Genomic DNA, 22183 nt, shown 5'->3' with positions numbered 1-22183 from the left:
AGTGTAAGTTTAAGGTACATGCAGAGACTGCACTCATTAACATAATGTTAATAACTGTAATTATAGTATTTTTTCTTTCTGCCATTGTCCACAGTGCAGTATCAGGAGCTGGATTACTTGATCTTATTTGGATGGGAGAGGATTCAGGACCTATATTTTTGTTAGTCTTATTTATTGTATTGAAACAGAGCAGCTTTGTTTCAGGAGGTTGATCTGTGGTTAGAGAACAGGATTGGGAGCCATGGGTTCTCCTCCCAGTTCTGTTACTGGCTCTCTGTGTAACCCTGAGGAGAGTCACTTAACATCTTTGTGTCTCAGTTTCACCATCAATCAAACGGGGATAACACTTCCCTACCTCACAGGGGTGTTGGGTGGACTGATTAGTTAATTATAGTAAATCTCTTTGGAAAAGGAAAGTATTACATAGGAGCTCAGTGTTATATAAAGTATTTGTCTTTCCTGGGAGGAGGAGGGAGCACCCAAAATACCTGTACAATTAAAATAGTGCGTATTAATAAGATGACATTTGGAACTTCTTTGCGGGCTTCTCCTTCTCTATCTGTACCCTTAAAGTACCACATATCTATGCCATGAAAACAGTGTTAAAGATGCATCATAGCTGATGGAGTGAGGAATGTCATCTCCTTCCCCTCTTTCCCTCAGAGGTCTTGCACTGAGCCAGTCAACCCTGTAATATTGCCACACTTCTAGACCCCCTGCAAAAACTTTTTGCAGGCCAAGGTATCCTGACCAGACAGTAGAGGAAAAGCCAAGGAACAGCTGATGTAAGTAGCATGTACCCCATCCAACTACTAAAGCCTGTGAAAAATTGTTACTATCAAATATGAAGTAGAAATACTTGAGGAGGCACTTGCTCGGCTTTCATTCCCAATTGGGGAATACTGTGGCAGGTGGAAGCCTCAGTCACCACTGGAGAGTTGAGTACAATCATTTATCAATACCCAGTAGCTGCACAGCCAGGAGCTAATTATGTTGCCACTGCTGAAAAAGTAGTGGGTCTAGGCATGAACACAGGACAGTAAGATCCCTTCTCTTCACCAGGAAAAAGTTGGGATGCTAAAACAATGATTAGTGCTTATGTGACAGTGTCACATGGCATGGAACACAGCCTGTCCCTATTAACAATTCTGGTGATAACAGTCTACCCACCGGGAGGGAAGAAGCAGGGGATTTTCTCTTTAAATCATTCCTGACCGGGCCACCGTGCAGATTCCTTCTTTCTATTTAACAGTATATTTCCATACTCTTCCGTTAGGTCCCTCCTCAAACACATACTGGTATATACCATTCCTGATACATTCCCTGTCCCCACCCCAGCAGGTATGGGAGAACAATTTGGGATAGAGATGGGGCAGGGATGGAGGAGAAGGTCACATTCAAAATCTTGGTCTGTGGAGCTTGAATAGCTTTGCAGGGAGCCCAGATAAGCCCTGCAAAACACACACTGCAGGACCCCCTCTCAGGGGAAATCATTTTCTTTTCCCTGAACAGTCTCCCTCTAAGTAGCAATTCACTATTACCAGAACTGAAATTGGAAAACTGTGACACAGTGAGGAATTTGGGACTTTTAATTCTACTGCCCTGCAAATAGAGTTTCACTGGGAGCGATTCCCACCATACCATGCATCAGTCTGTTCAAACAATTTATTTTCACAAGTCTTTACATAAAGTAGAGCATCATAATCTGCTCTTTTCCACTATCAGAGGGGAGTGTAAATCAATATTTCAAGCACTTTTCAGTTCTTCAGATTAGTTTCCTGGACTCTTCTGGGAAGGAGGCATACAACAATTCTGGTATCCATAGAACAGCAGCATGCACGCTGACCACCCATGATGAAATGGTTTCTAATTCTACAGCCTGGAAAAACTCTACTTACCACATTAGTTTGAGGCACACGTGATTTTATCTGATGGGCAATTAACGTATCATCATATTTTCAGCGGCAACATGATAAAAGCAGGCAAGAAGACTTTGTGCCTAGGCTTGTAAACATTCATGATGATTTTGCAGGCATGCTCCAGCAGCATTACACAGTAACAATTAGACCAGTTCACAGGGCAGGTTTATTGCTTTCTGCAGCTCCAGCACGCACTCACTCTTAGCAGCGTGGGGTGGGGCATTGCTTGCATTCCCCAGATTATTTTCTTATCATATATCTCTCTTTCACAGAATCTCCTCAGATCTGCAAGAGATGGAGAGCCTTACTCTGAGTTTCAGTGATATCAGAGTCTGACATTACAACCTTCCTGGCCACACAATAGCAGATTTTAAGGTAGCCATCCTACAGCAAAAAAACTTCAGGACCAGACTTCAAAGAGAAACTGCTGAGCTTCAGTTCATTTGCAAATTTGACACCATCAGCTCAGGATTAAACAAAGACTGTGAATGGCTAGCCAACTACAAAAGCAGTTTCTCGTCCCTTGGTGTTCACACCTCAACTGCTAGAAGAGGGCCTCATCCTCCCTGATTGAACTAACCTCGTTATCTCCAGACTGATTCTGGCCTGCATATTTATACCTGCCTCTCAAAATTTCCATTACATGCATCTGACGAAGTGGGTATTCACCCACAAAAGCTTATGCTCCAATACATCTGTTACTCTATAAGGTGCCACAGGACTCTTCGTTGCTTTTGACATTACAGTCTCTCTTCCAGTGAGCTGCACTGCACTGCACCGCACCTTGAACATACACTGCTGCAGTGCCTAGATCTGTCAGAGCCATTTCAGTGCTGGCAGCAAACAAATAAGATCCTTCTTTGTCCCTGGTTGCATAAGTAGCTCCCAGGGCACAGTAAGGTAACAGCAGTGGAGAGAACGGGTGGTAGAGGGGAATCAGATGGCACCAGTGACAGCAAAGAGCCCTCCCCCATCAGCTACAAAGCTTGGCTTTTATCAGATGTCAGTCTAACAGAGCCAGTCCTGATTCCTCACTGATGGAAATAGAGAAGAGCAGAGTGGCCTAGTGTGAAATGGCCACCTTGCAGACAGAGACATGACAGGAATGGTTGTCTGCTCTTCGGAGGTTTGAGGGGAGCGGAGAGGATGGAAATGAGCAGGGAAAGAAGGCAAAAATCAGAATTCCAGTCTTAGAATTTATCTCAGAGCTGCAATGGGTTCTTCTGCATTCAAGATCTTAATATGAATCTCAACATTGTAGATGGTTTAAATATGAATCTCAACATTGTAGATGGTTTAAATGTGTGCTCCTACCTCTGTTTATCCAGGCAGGTCAAAGAATGAAAGGATGGCATACTTGTGTGCACATCCTCCTCCTCCTCCTCTAGAGAGAGAGGAAACTAGAGATGAATAAGACTTGTCCCCTCCATCTCCCTAAGGCCAGTGCAGGGTCATTCCCTATACTATACTTTCTAGTTCTTTGTCCAGTCTAATTTTAAATGTCCATTAGATCTTCAACTATTTCCCTAGGGAGATGGATTGTCAGGGAAGGGCATCAAAACATCTTGTTTTCTTGATCTTAACTACTCCCTGCACCACGTGGCGAGGGGAATTAAAGAGGCAAGACATTGCTCTGCTGAGGACAAGGCTCCAGGTTCGGTACCTACCAAAAATTAGCTGTTTACTCTCCTGCTCTACTACAAACGAATTTCCCTTCATAATCATGTATTTTGGTACCCCTTCCATCCAGTGAGGTGTTCACAGTTTGCACGAACAGCTGACATGTAACCCTGTAAAAAAACAAAACCAAACGTTATCCAGGATTTCTCACAATCCCACATGTTAATTAAGAGTGAGCTCCCAGGGCACAAATCATCATAATCATCATCCTTTACACTTACAATAGCTCCTTTTCACCGTAACGGGGATTAGGAGGAGGAGGACAGCTTTTCTATCTGGGAAGAGGAAGGATAGTGAAGTTAAATTAATTCATGCCAGTAAAGTACTTTGAAACACTCTGCCAGAGGTGTAGTAAAATGTAGTAATGTCAGCGTGGCTGTTACACTAAGGGAACTATATGGGCTCCCTCTGGTGGTCTCTTCATTATAGGAAGATTTGTATTTGTTCCTTCCCCAGATGCTCCATTGGAGCCATGGTGTGGATAAGTCAGGGGCTGACTTTGCCATAGAAAACTGCAATGTTTATTTGTCAGCACGTATAAGAGGAATAGTTGAATACGATGGATGTAATTCAATAAAATGGTTACAATTTATGTTATTGACAGAACAAATCAGATGTTATGGGCCTGAATTTGCTCTCAAGTCTATTCATTCAACCTTCTGATTTAGGAGGTAGATGGCCGTAAAAAGCAGAATTCATATATCTCTAAAATAATATAGCATATAGCTCTAAAATAAGAATAATACTTATATAACACCCCCACATTGTATTTTCATGTCGTGGCACTGACTGCTAATCCACAGTTAACTTCTTTATTAAATATTCTTGACAAAAGCAACACTACTAGAATGGTTAATTAAAACAAGAGCATTATTGATCAGTAGAACAGAATGCTTCATTCAAGATACAGGAGACACACCTTGTTCCAAAAGTCTGTCAGGAAATGCCAGCAATTCAACACTTTTAAGACAACTCCCATGCAGTACACTGTCTTGTCCACTGTTTGGGTGGGAGTGAAGGAGATTATTCATTATTATCTGAAAGTAACATGCACAGAACTTTAGAAAGGAGATGTCATTTTTTTTATCTCACCCTTAAAAAAATACATACAGGAGCTTGAACCTAAAATCTGCTTCCTTCTTTATTTCTCCTTTATGAATTCACACTGATTTGTTCATGTAAAGTTGCTTATGTGCACTGGGTTGAGCAAGCTTCTTTATTATTGTAGGGTTACTCATATTATTTTGTCATTGAAGGGTTAATCTTAAGCACTCGGCTGCTGTAACTACATTTATTCATAATTAGGAGGAAAAGAGTAGTGAATTAATTTTGCAAAAAAAAAAGAGGCATGGAAAACAATAAAATAGATTGAAAATAGATATCAGAAAAACAGACAAGTGTCATTTTGAGCCTCTGAATCTTAAAAGCTTCCTTTCACTAGTAGAGCTGCAAACATCATATGAGGCATGGTAACTTTGTTCACATTACCGACTAAATTAATCAAGTAATTCACAACTCAGTAAGTCAATTATTTCAGATAAAGAAGTCCGCAAACACTGAACATTTATATTAAACAAGAACATCGATGCAGCAAAAACAAGTCCTTATCATCCAAACATTCATTATTATGGCAAAAGCTGTCAGGTGCCATGCCATTAAGTCACAGGAATCTCTCCTGTCCAAATCTGTGCCACTGTACATTTTAGTTCTTGTTCTAGTAGGACTGTAACTTAGATGAGTAAAGCACTGCAGCCTCCTCCTTTAACCTATGCCACAACTATAATGTCCTCATGGGATACTGCACCCAGTTGCAATAATCAGAGGTACCTGATCTAGCAAACCCTTAATTTAAAAGAAAGAGCACTGCTGGTGAGGTTGTCAATGAGACATTTCCCCACTGCCCTCTTGCTTCGCAGTCTGATAGAGCCAGTATGTCAGCTGTAGGACAAGTTGCAGAGCTCATCTTTTCTCTTGGGTTGTTCAGGAAGGGAGGATTTGAGGTGGGGTATTATTTAATGGGGTTCTGAACTGTTTATTAGTTTATCTGTGATTTGATGGATTATGTTAGGGAACAGCTTTTAGGCAGTAACGTTTTTATATTAAGAATGTTTACCCTCAATTTTTGTTTTAATTATTTGTCCAGGCATCTGGAGTTTAGAATAGGTACCTCTGAAAGATTAAAAGTAGTAAGTCCTTTGGTTTAATATTTTATAATATAAAATATAAAACCAAGGTTCCAACTGGCCTTCAGATGCAGCCATTCTGAAATTTTCCATGTCTGGAGGTTGCAAGGGGGACCAGGACTAGCTGGGAGATGGTTTCTCGGTGCATCAAGAAGCTGTATCCTGTGGTTTTAAAGAAAGAGTATTGGATAATATCTTCCTCACTTGTGTCTTTCAGTAATGAGCCCAGATGTTGGCACCTCTTGTCAAGAGCGGGCTCTTCCCAAGAAGCAACCAAGAAATCAAATGTGTCTAAGCTTAGGTGGTGTTCAGAAGAAATGGGGGCACTTCCTGGACAGGTATGTTTGTGCCCAAAGTACTCAATTCAAGGAAAGCTGCTGTGTAATACAGAAGATAATTCTCTATGCTGCACAGAATAGTGAGGTCATTACACTACACTACACAGAGAAGCAAACTCTAAAAAGATTAAGAGAAACATACTACAGCTCTACTCCGATATAATGCGACCCGATATGACACGAATTTGGATATAGCGCGGTAAAGCAGTGCTCCGGCGGGGGGAGGGGGCATGGCGGCATACGCCGCTGGATCAAAGCAAGTTTGATATAACGCGGTTTCACCTATAACGCGGTATGATTTTTTGGCTCCCGAGGACAGCATTCTATTGAGGTAGAGGTGTACTATACTAGGCACTTTACAAGTGCGACGGAGAAATGTTAAGGTCTTAAATAGAACTAAATAGAATAATTCACAATCAAATGGGAAGCCACCATCTTCATGGTATGATGATATAGAGCAGGACTTGGGAACATAAATCCCAGATGTATTCATGAAAGATCAGAAGACTTTTTAAATCCTTCAAAGAGAAAGTATCTTTTTAAAAAAATTGGTCTCAATCACTGTAAATTAACCTTCCCCTCTTCACAAAAATAAAGAATGCACATTGCATTATCTGTGAAAGGTTTAATAAGGTTGTGTGGGGCTATTATACCCCTTCAGAGGCTCTCAGTAGTGCCAAAAATGCCAATGGCCGGTTTACACTTTGCTCCTGGTCTGTGTCAAGTCTACATCCAAACTGATAATGCCGTATGTGTGAAGTCTGCTAAGAGGTGCTAATTGCTACAGTACTTCCCACCTAAACCGACCAAATGGACACAACTGTGATAATTGTATTTGTCCATTGGAAATGTGAGCTGTACCCCTGAATTGTTCTCTGGAATCCCACACGTAATCTCCCAGGATTGTGCTCTGTTCATGGTCGCCATTCAGAGAGGTAGCTCGTCACCTTTTTTCACCAGAAAATAGGGAGTTTCCCCAAGACATTGCTTACTCTTTATTCCTGCACATTTAAAGACTGTGGGTCACAATCACCTTTGCATTGATGAATAAGGAGTGGAGATAGCTTTCTCAAAACCCAACCAGCTCTGCTCCAGACCTCAGCCAGAGCAGGTCATTGGACAGTGTCACACAAGACTTCAAGTCCCCAACATGAGCAGCAATCTTGATATGGTCAGTGTCGGTTCATATTTTTATTAGGCATCTGAACTCAAAGGAGTCCCCAATGGCAGGAAGGAGGATGATCTTGTGATTAAGGCTTGGAGAGCTGGCCTTTATTCATGGCTCTGCAACATGTTTCCTACGTGACCCTGGAAAAGTCACTTAACCTTTAGGTACCTTGGTTTCCATCTGCAAAATACCCACATCATAAAGCAATTTAAGCTCTGCCAATGAAAAATGCTACATAATTATTTTAATTCATCTACCTTCTCAGGGTATGTAATTGTGATGCTTAATTCATTAATGTTTGTAAACCACTTTGAGGTCCACAAATGAAGGCATCTGAGACTGCTAATGTATCGTTTTTCAAAACCTTGAACTCCCTACAATTTCCAAGTGCTGATGCTGACGGGAACTTGGGCTCCTGTGACTTGGCTGCACCATAACAAATCCATTCGGAGGAGAGATTCCTCATTTTATTCCCACATACCATGAATATGGAACCTGAAGGTTGTTTTTTTATTTTAGTAAGAATGAGACAGATACAGAATAACCCATTTTAGTGTAGGAAAATGCAGTGAAGGAGAAAGATTCCTGCAATGACATGAGGCAGTCCCAGAATCTCCATCTCACACTGGGGCCTTCCTAGCATTGTTCCTATTGTCCCAAACTCAATTTTTGAAAGGAAAAGTGTCAGGTCAAATTAAGTCTAGAATTTGTGGGTTTGTGATTTTAAAGTAAGTTTTACTAAATTTAATATTGATATAATGATCTTAAAAAGAAACAGTAGAAGGAGTTTGTTTGGATTTAACTCTTCCTCTGCAGTGACTGCAGCCCAGACATTAACACCACTGTGATAGTTGCATAACCGTCTGAAAGTGAAACTAATAAACAGAAGTTAAATTTACTATTATATTTTAATTGCCCAGGAAATAATTTTCCATTTATATTAAAAGAGGTACTGTAGGTCAAAATAGAGCCCACATTTGGGATTAGAAAAAGTTCATTTTTACAAAACCTAAAAAATATTTCCACGGTTATTTTTATTATTATTGCTGCAAAGAACAAAGTTTATTTTAAAGAATAACATTCCTTTCCAGCATCTTTGTAATAGAGATGAACCAGAAAGTGAAATTATAGGAAACAATGATGAACTCGACTAGTCTAGGTTCATTATTTATTTTTTGCAAATCAGCACAAGAACAAATGGATATAAAATTGGCCATGAACAAATTCAGGGTGGAAATTAGAAGGTTTCTAACCATCAGAAGGGTGAGGTTCTGGAACAGCCTCCCAACAGAAGTTGGGGGTGCAAACAACTTAATTAGTTCTAAGGGAGAGCTAGACAAATTTATGAGAACTGTATAATAGGATTGCTTGTGATGGTGGGAGTAGGCCTCACTTCTGGTTTATGTCATATGTTCCTGAAGCTCCTGTGTCTGGGTTTCAGCTGGGAACTGACAGGTATCAGGAAGGGATTCTCCCCCATCCCCAATGTATTCTGTGAGTATTTTTTTATCTCCTTCCTTTGAAGCATCAAGGATGACCATGGCTGGAAATGGGACATCACTGGGGTGGGCCAGAGCTCTGAGGGGGCACCAATTCCAAGCATTCTCTTTCTCAAGTGTTTGGCTGACTGATTCTAACACATCGCCATATGTGGGGTTGGGAAGGAATTTCCCCACAGGTCAGATTGGCAGTCTTCTGTGGATCCTAATACTTAGGTCTCATTTGGGTTCCAGGGTGTTGGTGGCCTGTGATATAGAGGAGGTCAGACTAGGTCCCTTCTGACCTTAAACTCTATGAAATTATTTCAGGTTGTAGCTAAAATGTAACCCATCATTTTTTAACCGGAAAGAGTCCTTTTAATTAATGTTATATTTTTCTATACACAAAGAGAATGCCTGCACCATAAACCTACACTCCAAATCAGGACTGTCATTTAAAAAAATAATTACAGTACTTTTGTATTTTTCCCTAAATACTGAGGAGCACCATAGACCGGACAGAAACTTTATCTGTTTCCCTTTAAAGTTTTCCACCCACCGTTGTTTGATCAGAATGTGAACTCTCTTGGGCTAGATGTTGTCCAATCTGCTCTTTATTTTGTTGTATGTTTGAGACAACAAATACAAACATTCTTAAAATAAAAATACATTTTCAGTCTGAATTATTTATTTTAGTTTAAGGAAAACACCCCATGAAAGAACAGCAAGAACACTATGGCTGTTAAAGCAGCAAAGAGTCCCGTGGCACCTTATAGACTAACAGAAGTATTGGAGCCTGAGCTTTCATGGGTGAATACCCATTTCATCGGATGCATGCATTCACCCACGAAAGCTCATGCTTCAATACGTCTGTTAGTCTATAAGGTGCCACAGGACTCTTTGCTGCTTTTACAGATCCAGACTAACATGGCTACCCCTCTGATACTATGGCTGTTGTCTCTGTACACAGAGGTCCTACAGACATATAGGTGCAGTACACGGAAAACGAGGGGATTGCAGTTTCATAGCTACATGCATCACAGCTGGGTTTTGTAATGACAACAAAAGCTTTCCAAACTTACAATTGGGGCTCAGACTACAGTATGCTGTGCCTTTAACCAGGCTGAGACTGTGTTCCAGGACTTCAGGTTAGCCATTTTAACTTTACTTGTGTATTCTAACCTATGCCAAGGGGAGGAGGTGCTTTCTGGAGCAAACGACATCTGAAACAAAGGCAAACTGTTAGTGAAAATCCCTGCTGAAGGGCTGACCCAGCAATCCACTGATGATTTGTTGTCAGAAGCAGCCCTAGGATTTTGCTGGCCAGGGCAGAAAATGTTTTTAGTGCCCCTATTGTGGCCAAAGAAAACAAACACCAGAGAAAAACAGACGGCAGCCGAGTGGAAGAAAAAAATACCACCAATACCCTCGGAACTTGCTGGTAAGGGCACCTTCCTTGCCCATGCCTAGAACTGGCCCAGCTTGTTGTGTTGTCATAACGGGGATCCATTTTGAAAAGCTTTGTCCTTCGCTGGTTCAATGTGCAATTGAACCTCTACAGAGTGAGGCTTGGGAAGCCCCCAAAGGGAAGGGAGTGCCCCAGGTCACTCTGCAGCATCACCTTTGCTCGGTCCTTGGGCTGTGGAGGGAGCTCCATCCAGTCCTCCTCATCTTGAGCCTTAGAGGGGAACATACAAAAGGGAGACAAATGTGCGGGAGAGAATCTACAAAGACCCCCCCCAGTAAAACATTATGGTTAAAATCCTCCCCTCTCTGCTCCCACAGGGGAAACAATTATCCATTCCCAGTCAAGATGGCACAAGCTATAAAATCAGTATTGGGAGATTAGACTATTACAAGTTGATAATTTTAATTATGCCTTCTGTTAGCCAATCAGAGCAGAGACATTAATTCACAAGTGTTAAGGTGAAAAGGGACCATTATTAACATCTAATCTGACTTCCTATACAACAGTGGGCAGAGAATTTGACCAAGTTATTCCTGCATCAAGCCCATACCTTTTGGGATTAACTAGTGCAGATCTTTTAAAAAAAGACATCCAACAGTTAGGAGTAGATCCCTAAAACAGGTTAGTATCAATGGGGTAAAACTATGGTGTTGATAAATGAAGTCACTGTAGGTGGCACTCATAGGGAGAGGAGGAGCAGTTGTAGGCAAGCCAGGAACCTATAGAAGTGCACCAATACCCAGAACACAGCTTGCATGTTTATTTTGTTTGCCTGCTTAGATTATAAATTCAGTGGGGCAGGCCCCATGTCTCCTTTATAAAGAGTACACACTGTGAGCACTCACCAAAAGAATAATAAAGGCAGTAGGTTCCAATGAAGAGAAATGGGGACAGGTAAGTGTCAATGTGGGGAACTGGCTCAGCAGTCATTTAGTGCCCCAGCCTGTCCCACTGAAGTCAATGGGAGCTCTTTGAGAGTATGGTAGATCTTGGAATATTAGAATAAATCCAGAGGTTGTACTTGATGCCTGGGGTGTGGTACACAAAGATTGGCCAAGCTGCGGAGGCCGCTAATTCCCAACCCAAAGGTTTTGGTGGGGCTTAGCCCCATGCTTCTGGTTCCTCAAGCCTATCCCTGTTCTTAACCACTAGGGCCAAGAACCAGTCAGACTTCTCCGCTCTCACTTTCTCATTCAATTTTCTTTCCATTTCTCTTTTCTATCTGTCTCCCATCCTGGCTTTTTCTTTGTCCATTCCTTTTACTCTCCTTTTCTCTTCTGGCTCCCTACCTTTTCCCCTCCCCCCCGCTGCACTTTGTGAACTGCTGCTGCAGTGCTGAAGTCCAAAGTTCAGTAACTTGCTAAGCACACGGATAAATATGAACCTTGGAGAATTTACACTGCTCCAATGTAAACAGATAGCCAAGGGTCCCTTTATCAGCACTGGCTCAGGACAGTCGTGGGGGGTCTGAAGTGGCTCATTTTTGTATTTTGTTTTTTTTGGGGGGTGCAAAGGCGGGAGTCTATGCCATTCCCACTCTGCTGACAGTTGGGTGTATTACCTCAGGAACATGGTGTAGGGAAGGCTGAAGGCAGAACGTGCTGAAACTCAAATCCAAGGGACACCAGACTGAAGACCATGGTCTCTAAGCTGAGTCATCTTCAGGTGGAGCTGCTGGGAGCACTGCTGGAGTCAGGGCTAACCAAGGAGACCCTGATCAAAGCGCTCGGGGAAGTGGACCCCTATGCCCTCCAGAGTGAAAGCCAGCGTGCCATCAGTGCCATCCAGGCGGAAAAAGGGGAACTCTGTGCTGAAATTCCCAATCTGTCCAATGGGATGGAGGAATCCAGGATGTCCGAGGAGGAAACCTCGGACGATGGGGAGGAATTTACCCCTCCAATAATGAAGGAGCTGGAAAACCTAAGTCCAGAGGAGGCTGCTCACCAGAAGGCTGTGGTGGAGAGACTATTACAGTAAGGACATGGTTTTCCTTTCCCCTTCTTGCTCTCCGTTCCTTTATTTCTCTTTCCTTCACCTATTCCCTGAAATACGTTAGGGTTTACAGTTGATCTAAGCGTGCAGAGATTCTCCCCATCAATGCCAGACCCAAAACCCCAAAACTGAACTGATAAGCTTCACGTTCCTTAATAATGTTCAGTTTCCTTCCAAAGACAGTTCAAAAATACGCACACACAAAGTGCTATGGGGCCCAATTACATATTAAAAGTGCTAATATCATCTGGGAAACAAGGACTTCGGAAAAATCTGGGAGCTCTACAACTTCTGTCGCTTTAGCTGTCAGTTTTTACAGAAGCCACCATTTCAGTTGTTAGAAAAAAATAAGAAAAGAAGCCATCTTATTAACTTCCATCATGTAGTGTGGGAATTCTCATCATAGGAGGGAAAAACACTCCTAAATTCCCTTGCCATTTTTACCGAGATGTATATTTTTATTTTAGCTAGAGTCAAATATTTGTCAGTAGAGACAAATTAAGAGAGCCTGATCTTCATGTCTTTGTGCATGTAAGACTCCCATTGATTTCAGTGGGAATTTCAGATGAAGAAGTGCAAGCCAAATTGGTTGGCAATCCAGGTCAACATACCCTTCTATCCTCCATCTCCCATCATGAACACTGAATATAGACAAGTGTGCAGTCTACAGACTACTGTTGTATGACTTGCCTGAACATGCAATTATTTATTCTTAATAGCCAAAAAATATGAGCTTCCTGAACCAATCACTCTCATTTCACTCCAGTAAGCCCATAGACAGAATCAGAATTGTGTTCCTGCAATTCTAACTCAGCGACATGAATCCTAGGGATTCCAATGGCTGGTCTGCCTGAGCAAGGAGTTCAGGATATCGCCCTTCAAATCCACCTAACACAATTAAATCCTTAGCCACAAAATCTCATCTGTCTGCACTGAAGCTACTCTCCAAGATTAGGAGCAGACAGGAGGCACAGGGTGACTGATGTTCTGGAGACTCAAACCGCCACTCACAATCTTTTGGGGGAAAATTAAACTCCAGTTAGAGGATTTACTGGCTTTGTGGCCATTCCTTTTTATAGGGAAAGGATATTAATACAAAACATAACAAGAAAAAGTACGCACAAAACCCCAGCAATAGCCCCAAGATAGAGAGATAGTACAGTACTTAAGGGTTAATATTCATTGTAATATTTAAGCGGGGATGGTTCTATTGCCTGACCTCTAGAGAGTCTGGGCAGATTTGGAGCTGATCACATTACAGTAGCTGAAGGAAGAAAATAGACTGGAATAGCACTTACCTGAGAGGAAAGATGCTCCCCGTAATTCAATCTTCTTTTCCATCCAATAAACCCCTTTCCTGTCTTTGCCTTTTAATTTTGTCCCCCTCCCTCTTTCTTACACCCTTGCTGTTCCAACTCCCCTGTTCTATATCTGTTTTCCTTAGATCCTCCTTTCCTATCCCCCCACCACTTCTCTCTGTCTCTCATCACCCTGTTTCTATGTCTACCTGTCTGTGAGTGTCTGTCTGTCTGTCTGTCTCTCTTTCACATTGCTTTTACCCATCTCCTTCTCTCTCTCTTCTCCCTAAGCCTGTGTAGAGATCTTGGGGCAGTTTGAGCTCCAGTTGCACCGGGCGGGCCCTGGCTAGTTACTAATTATCCAATGGCTTTATTATTTCTCTTTTGTCTTATAAATTTATAAACGAAAAGACCCTGATAAGCTTTTTGATCATTAACTTCTGATGATTTATCAGGTGCCTCTCTCTAGGGAAAGCCATGGAAGCTAGAGAAGAGCACCTGGCTTTATCCCCTCTTTAATGAATGGATGAAGCAGGAATTAAACTCTATCCACTGTGTTCTGGTAAAGAGAATTTCACAACTGGAGGGAATTCCTATCCAGGAGTTGGGGATCCAGTGTGGTACTTCACCCCCACATCTCCCTTCACCTTGGCATAAACTCTGGTTTCTGATCTTCCCATTCTTTCCAGTTGCCCTGTGGTTTCTGTCAGTTTCAGCACAAAACTAATTTCTATACCACATTTTTACAGTAATGCTTGGCACTTCTTCAGCATTTTCTAACTGAGGATCTCAAAGCTCTTTACACACTGTGAATGAGACATCATCCTCATTTACAGACGAGGAAACTAAGGCACTGGAGAGGTTAAGTGCCTTAGCCATGGTTACATGGGAAGTTGGTGGAAGGGCTGGAAATAGAAGGAGGGTCTTCTGGAATCTGGTCCTGTGTCTTAACCACAAGGCATGGAGCATATTGACCCAAACCCATTAAAAATGTCTCCTAAATGGGAGCAGTGGATAGACAGGTCTGATCAAAATCTCTGCCTTTCTGCACAATTTTAAAAAGCAATTGTGTGTTTGGGGAAGTAAATTAAAAACATCTGGGTCAATATCAGAGACCGATAATGGGCAAGCAATAGCTAACAAATAAGAAGCCCCTTCAGGAAAGAAACCTTTTAATAGAAGAAGTCTTGATGGTCCTTAGAATAATAAAATAATAATTTATATTATATATAAATAACCCTAAATAATTTAGGTGTTTTTGAAAATGCCTCAATTCACTTGACAAAGGAACAGGATTGGAGGTGTGATAAGAAGTCAATATATATTATACATAGTACAAAATGGTGTATTATAGAAATCACTTCCCACCAGATGGGACACAAGGAAGGAGAGCAGCCTTGCTCACCTAGCACAATGGCATGCAGAACAGAACTTCTCTGCTTGCAAATTGATGGTTGCTCAAAAACCTGGGTGCATGATTTTGTAGTATTCAAATACATAGGCACTATGAAAGTGCAGAAATCCCCTTATGTGTTACCAGCAGTTTTCAGACTATTGTAGACCACATCTCAACCAAAAGATTGTCTTATGGACACCTCTCCTCCTGTTCATGGTCACAGTAACTTACTTGTTTACATGGGAAAGTAACATAGGCAAATGTTTAATATATTTCTGTGCTTTTGATGTACCGCCTGCAAACAAGGAGAAAAATCACAATGTGACCAGTCACCTTTCTGCAGACCATTAGAATGTGCTCTGTGAAACACTAGTGATCCTGCGAAGCAGTTTGTGAACTGCTATATTACACTGAATAAATCCAGTATGGAGGCAATTGCCCCCTTACATAGCTCTAAGTTCACTTGCTGGAGTCCATTACCCTTTGCCCCTACAGAATACACTGAGTATGCAATCCATGGGGAGGTTTCCTTAGTGAGGAGCTAGTGGGCCAGCCCTTCACCCACTACACTGTGAATCCCAGAAGAGAGATAAGGGATGGGATTTTCAAGAGTACCTCAGAAGTGATTCAGAAGTACAAGTCTCATTGCTCTTCCATGGGACCCACAATCCTAAATAACGTAGGTGTTTTTGGAAATGCCTCAATTCACTCCACAAAGGACAGAACTGGAGGGAGAAGTCAATAGTAAATTAATTAATTTGTGGGGGGAAGGCTATGGGGGCAATTATTAGCTATTCCCTATGGAGAAGACAGAGTACCGATTGTCTTTGGTGGGGGACAGGGGAAGGAGCAGACTTCAATTGGTGAGGGGTATGCAGTGAATGTATAATGAGAAGGCAGGATAAGGGCTGCTGTTACCTGTGGCTAGGTATAGCCATTTTTCCCTCTAGGGTAAAGGGTAGAATTCCACAAGGAAAGAGGGAGGTTGAGATGATAAGATTTTCTGGGCATATTTTCTGAAGAGGAAACAGGGAGCTGTAGAGGTAAAAGGCCCAGCCCCTTCCCCCAGGAAGCTGGTTGCTGAGGGGCCCTGAGATTAAGCTATAACACCCCTTTTATATCAGCATCTGATTGTATAGGCCAAGCTAAGGCAAACCAAGCAAAGTTCAAATGAAAACAACCATGCTGAGGTTAGTCTTACCTTCCCTGCTCTCTGCCTATCTCAGGTCCAGTCTGTGCATTGAAATCCGCGATAGATGTCTCGCACTCTTCAATGAAAAGGACTGGAGGGATGATCCTGAGCACTTCAAAGCTCTGGACCTCCTTTCCTTTCCAGTTCAAAGCAGGAGGAATTCAGAACCTGCCTCCAAGAGATCAAATCAGATCTTTGGCACAAGGGAATCTGAAAACGATCAGATTGTGCTGCCCTGAGAGGTGGTGGAGAATAAAGGAAAGAGGATGGACAGAAAGAGGACAAAAAAAAGGGAGAGAGAGAGAAAGATTGGGAAGAAAAATCAGGAAGACTGAAGGAGAGAGAAGGTCCCCTGAATGTTACATCCCCAGCTCTCTGGATTGGGTTTTCTTTAATGCTAACAACTTGATATTTACTTTCCATTTAAATTTGAGATGTTGCTATAAATTATCAACTAGCCTCTTGTTCCCTTTGAGTTTATAACTAACTACCTGGGTTACTTATTGTTCAAGTAACAAAAGGGAGGTGAAAACGCCCTCAAAAAGCAACCTCACAACTGAGGAAGGGAGCAGCTGGAATGGAAGAGATAGGACCCCATGCCTCAGAGGTTGTATAGGGCCAGGGAGAGAGCCTATGCTCAGGGGACAAGGAGAAGCTGAAGGCAAGAGACCAGGACCTAGAAGATGGGAAGGAAAGAGTAAAAGTCTATTATCTGAGGATAAGGAAAATCTGGAGATAGCCCCTGAAGAATGGTAAAGCAATGGGGGTAGAGTTTGTACTTGGGAAGAACGGGAAGCTGAAGCCAAAATGAGGCAGGAAGTGGTCAGATGTTGAACAAAGCTGGGACCTTTTTGCCGTCCTGACTCACTAAATTAATTGGGCATTTTGCTCAAGTAAGGTGAGGAAGATTGGCCCTGCAGTGAAATCCTACTCCTACTGAAGGCAAAGAGAGTTTTCCATTGACTTCAGTGGGGCAAGGATTTCACCCCTGGTGTTTGTGTCTATGGTGAAGGACACTGCAGGCAGCACTATGAGGATAAGTGATAGTCTGTGAGAGTGTTCAACTGACCTAGCAACACAGTCTGCTCTACAGTATAACCTATGATAATGAGGTCTCTTTACACAGGAATTAAGGCTTTGGCTTTGACAGTACATGTGGACCCAGTTAAGGCATCATCTATGCTACACCATGAAACTACCCTTTACCTGTGTTAAGGGACATCCATGCTGTAAACAGCTCTCAAGTGCAGATGCACTTGAATTGTAGACACACCTTGGGAATGTCTCTCTACCTTGGCACCCCATAGTGTTCTCAACTATGAAAGAGTGTGAGTCTCTGTCTCCCAAGTACCTCTCCACTCTTCCTGCCAGAGAGAGCTGGGAATTCTGATAAGAGAGAGAGGTAAGTAAGTGGCTCAGATGCCAAGTGGGAAGGAAGTCAAAACGTTATAGAAGCGTCTATGGGTGATCATGAATGCCCCTCCCTTTCTTCACTAGATGACCCAGAAACATGATCTGAAAGACAGGGCAGAAGTCTTGCCCTTAAGCATCTTCTAATCTATCACTGTACAACAGAATCCTGGGCCAGCTTGGGGCTGTTGGGTATCTCTTTAAAGAAGGAAAGTGCCCAGGGCTCAGCTGCAGGCTAGATTCATAGAGGCTGAATGAAGAGAGACCACAATAGGGAGGAGATTAGCCCTTGTCTCAAGAGGTAGTAGAGTAAACACCAACTGCTTAAAGCTCAGGAATGGGAAAAATAGGCTAGATGGGTTGCCCTAATCTGGGGTCTTTGAAGAGTACAAGGGGAGAGGGTGGAAAACGGAGCATTTTGGCACAGCTCCACCATCAGAGAGGAACCAGTGGTGCCATTTTAAGAAAAGAGATTTCGCCAGAAAGCTGGCCCTGTCTCAGCCTCCTGTCACACTTTAACTGCAGTTGAGCTTGCTCCTTGGACTGTCTGGTTGCTGTGGAAGAGGCTGCAGCAGGAACAGAGATAAGGGTGTTTGCGCTGAGAGAACAGGTGCGGACTTTGTCCTCCTTATCGCTTTTCAGCCTCTGACAACCCACAGAGTCAACAAAGCAGCTAGTGCTCAGGCTGCTCTCTCGCCCTCCACCCCCAACTGTCCTGCTGTATTTTCCCCATACTCCTGGGTATTTTTCTCTTATTCCACTCACCTGCTACTGGTATTTGGAGAGGACATCAACATTATCTATACCGTGTTGGGATCACATCCAGTCCAGTCAGTCCCTCAGGCATTTCACATTGGAAACACAGAGGGCAGCTCCATGTTACATCTGCAAAGAAATCAGACATTTCCTCAACTCAGGGGTTGTTCATGTTTGGTTCTACACTGCTTGGTTCAGATCTTCCAAGTTCTACTGAGTTTCAGGTTTAGTCAAACCCAAACCACTCACCAAAATTTAATCACAATCCCCTTAGTCAGCCCCATGGTTACTCAAATTCTCAGGAACCTTAACAGACGTTCTGATAAACCTTATCAGATTTACAACCATTATGAAATTCCCAAGGTCAGTTTACTATTTTGGTTTTTTCATGCACAGTTCTATCCTTCTTGGCTTGTACAGTGGAGTGGTTGGGATTGTAAATAGGTGTTCATTTTTTTCCTGTAAGTACATAGATGCAAAATGGAAAATTTGAAAGAGCAGATGTGTGCTTATCTATATGTAAAGTGCCATATGTGCAAGGACATGCGTGTGGTGTATATGGTTAAGTAAATAAAATAAATAATTGGAGATATACCTATCTCCTAGAACTGGAAGGGACCTTTCAAGGTCATTGAGTCCAGCCCCCTGCCTTCACTAGCAGGACCATGTACTGATTTTTGCCCCAGATCCCTAAGTGGCCCCCTCAAGGATTGAACTCACAACCCTGGGTTTAGCAAGCCAATGCTCAAACCACTGAGCTATCCCTGGGTACAGGAGTCACATGTGCATGAGTATATATTGTAGAATCATTTCAAGCTATTTTGGGTTTGGAGCTGCTCTCTCTCTTGGCCGCTCAGCAGTGGGTTACCCCAAGCTGTATCAGAGCCAGAGTCAGAATGCAAGTGAGGATGAGTCGGTCTGATATTAAAGTGAACCCAGTTTAGGAAAGTACATTACATTATCTGTGAGCACACATCCCTCACAGACACGGAAGCAGAGAAAAAGAGACCCACTTTCTGAAACTGAAAAGCAGAGCCAGAACATACAGCACTGTGAGAAATGGAACCCTGAAATATGGGACATCATCTGCTCCACCCCTTATCCCTTTCCCACTGCTCCAGAGGTGATAGGCTCTTGGTCAGAACTGAGCTACATAGGAAGGATGGCATAGAGGAAAATGTCACCACTGCTACTCCAAGGAGTTCAGTCTCCAGGGCTATCAAAAATACTCATTAAATGATTTAGGCAAGTAAGTCATTTAACTTGGAGGTTAGGTCAGACCACTGCATAGAGTGTCACACTGAACAAGAGATTTCCTTGGAGAGATGAATGGCTATTATGCAGCATACTAAATCTATCCTACCTGCCTCAAAGGCAAAGTGTGAACAGAGGATTCACTTCTCTCATTGCTTCTGGTACCCACACTTCATGCAAGAAGTGCTGGCTGACATTCCTTGAATCCCTTCTGTGCAACCTGGATACAAAGACAAGAATTCTATCTTTAATGAGGTGCATTTTCTGTTCCTTCTAGAGAGGATCCCTGGAGAGTAGCAAAGATGGTGAAATCCTACCTCCAGCAGCACAACATCCCTCAAAGGGAGGTGGTGGACACTACGGGTTTAAATCAGTCTCACCTCTCACAGCACCTCAACAAAGGCACACCCATGAAGACCCAGAAGAGAGCTGCCCTCTACACCTGGTACGTCCGCAAGCAGCGAGAGGTGGCACAGCGTAAGTACAGCAACAGCAAATCTCTCCTAACTCTAGTGTCCTATAGCTCCCCCTACCCTCATCTGCAGTGTGGAAGACAGGGGAGTGGGGCCCTTCCAATCTGTAAGGTTAGACAAGTCCATGTCACCATTCAACAGGGGTGGCCAAATTGCACAAAGGAGCCTGCAGCCACTCACTTCTTTAAAGGTGGAGAGCAGGCTACAGCTCTCATCTATCAGTATATCCAAGTGGGGGCACTGACTTGGACCAAGATGGGGCACTGCCCAATGAAGTGCATTTATGTAAGCACAGACAGCATAGCTGATCACCAGCAGTGATAGAACCCAGGACCTTCAGCACTAGAAAAGAGTTTTCTGCAATTTCATCTAAAGAAGTAATTCCTTTAGCCATGAGTAAGTAGCAGGCTGTAGCTCTGGGGTCAGCCATGAGTGGGATACCATCTCTCACGCATACTAAGCCAGCGTGTTACAAATACACGCTTAAAACGATAGCCTTTGCAACCTCCACCTCCATACGAACGAATGTGGCTGTAATCGGTTTCATTTTATACGTATTAGATGGGCCCCTAGTAAAATTAAGAACTTGGCCTTTAGTTGGGCCTAGAGGGTTGGACTCTACATGAGCTGCATCCACCCCAGCTCCTGCTGCTTGTTCTGTTTCACTGCTTCACACTAGGAATCAAGATGCAACATATCCGATGGTCCCAGTGGGGATGATCTTACCCATTTTAGACAAATATAGAGCTTTATTTACATCTCATCTAGATTTTGCACCTGCATTTGATCAATAGTAGGAGACGCTGAGTGAGGGTAAGTTGCTCTGAGCCAGATGAATTCCAAGCAAGAGAATGTTACAAAAACATCCTATCAGCAAGCAAAGCCCCTTGCCTATTTGTGTTTCCAGAGTTCACCCATGCTGGTCAGGGACTCGTGGCAGAGGAGCCCATGGGAGATGACCTGCCCACCAAGAAAGGGAGAAGAAACCGCTTTAAGTGGGGTCCTGCCTCACAACAGATCCTATTCCAAGCTTATGAGAGACAGAAGAACCCAAGCAAGGAGGAGAGAGAAGCATTGGTGGAGGAGTGCAACAGGTGAAGGAGGGTCTCCAGTGTTGATGGAGGAGGGGAAAAGAGAGGGATGGAATGGGCCTTTGTGTGCTCTTGCTATATTGCCAGAAGCCATACTCTGCTCTGTGTAAGGGCAATGGGGTAGCAGTGGATTGAGATCTCCTATTGTTCTTTCTTTGGGATACAACTTGCAAAACGCTGTGTAGTGAAATCCCAATACACAGACAAAGCTAGAGAATGATTGGCTAGAGCCAGCTATAGAACAAGCTTCCAGCACTGAGCTCTCACTGCCTGTTATTCCAGTCCTGGGCTCCAACAACGCTCTGCCTCTCTACCCACTGTGTGCAGAACAGCCTGCTCATCCTGCCCTGAGCCTCTGCTTACCGGGTGACCATGCATGCATACAGACACCAAAGTCATGAACACACCACACACCCACACAGACCTTTGGCTGTTGAGCGTGTTCCCACCCCACCCCCACACTCCATGAGTGTATCATCAAGGGCCTGGTGTTATGGAGACCCTGCCTGGTCCCAGGAGTCACCATACCACATATTAGCTGATTAGGGAGTCAGAGCTATCAATCATTCAACAGTGCTCCAGCTCACCAAACAGAAAGTGTTTCCTAACACAGCTATGAGATCACCAAGGCCCTTCCTGTGCTCTTTCCTGACAGGGCAGAGTGCATTCAGCGTGGCGTCTCCCCATCCCAGGCCCAAGGTCTGGGCTCAAACCTGGTCACCGAGGTGAGAGTTTATAACTGGTTCGCCAACCGTAGGAAGGAGGAGGCCTTTCGGCACAAGCTAGCCATGGATACCTACAGTGGGCCGCAGCCCAGCTCTGCTCCCTCACTTACCTCTCACAACTCTTCCTCCCTTCAGCCAACGCCTGCTATCTCGCCAAGCAAAGTCCACGGTGAGTACTGACTACAAAGAGGGAGTTTGAGACCAGTGAGCCTGCAAGTTCAGGCACCGAGGCCATTTCGAAGCATGTCCCTTCAGAAGCTGATCAGTAGATGGGAGAGCCAAACTGATGTGGGGTTTACACAGGATGCGAGTGTAGGTGATAAAGGGATATTTCTGCATGCACGAGATGAGGGGAGAAGGGT

General features: G+C 43.3%; 1 protein-coding gene and 1 long non-coding RNA gene across 9 annotated transcripts in view; one reads left to right on the top strand and one right to left on the bottom strand.

The window, feature by feature from the left end:
• Window positions 1–1195: 1195 nt before the first annotated feature.
• The window catches only part of LOC120386101, a 24520-nt gene continuing 3532 nt past the window's right edge, over window positions 1196–22183 (bottom strand). The window contains exons 1-6 of one of the 5 annotated variants that reach the window (XR_005589528.1): window positions 13525–15107; window positions 9849–12276; window positions 4519–4636; window positions 3821–3874; window positions 3587–3709; window positions 1196–2204 (exon numbers count right to left, since the gene is read on the bottom strand). This is a non-coding gene — a long non-coding RNA (uncharacterized LOC120386101). Of the gene's footprint in view, window positions 2205–3586; window positions 3710–3820; window positions 3875–4518; window positions 4637–9848; window positions 12277–13524; window positions 15108–18287; window positions 18408–22183 lie in introns of those variants that run through there. The other 4 variants (XR_005589530.1, XR_005589529.1, XR_005589527.1 and 1 more) reach the window with 4 other exon arrangements.
• Window positions 11848–22183, top strand: part of HNF1A (HNF1 homeobox A) — a 22351-nt gene continuing 12015 nt past the window's right edge. For all 4 annotated transcript variants that reach the window (XM_039504936.1, XM_039504935.1, XM_039504938.1 and 1 more), the window contains exons 1-4: window positions 11848–12207; window positions 19810–20009; window positions 20913–21099; window positions 21752–21990. In XM_039504936.1, coding sequence (XP_039360870.1) covers window positions 11873–12207; window positions 19810–20009; window positions 20913–21099; window positions 21752–21990 — 961 coding nt within the window. In that variant the 5' untranslated portion in view covers window positions 11848–11872. The remainder of the gene's footprint in view (window positions 12208–19809; window positions 20010–20912; window positions 21100–21751; window positions 21991–22183) is intronic.

This window comes from Mauremys reevesii, linkage group 18 (assembly GCF_016161935.1).
Source record: "Mauremys reevesii isolate NIE-2019 linkage group 18, ASM1616193v1, whole genome shotgun sequence".
Lineage (NCBI taxonomy): Eukaryota > Metazoa > Chordata > Testudines > Geoemydidae > Mauremys > Mauremys reevesii.
Note: the sequence above shows the minus strand (reverse complement) of the source record. Positions and strands in the feature narration are given on the sequence as shown.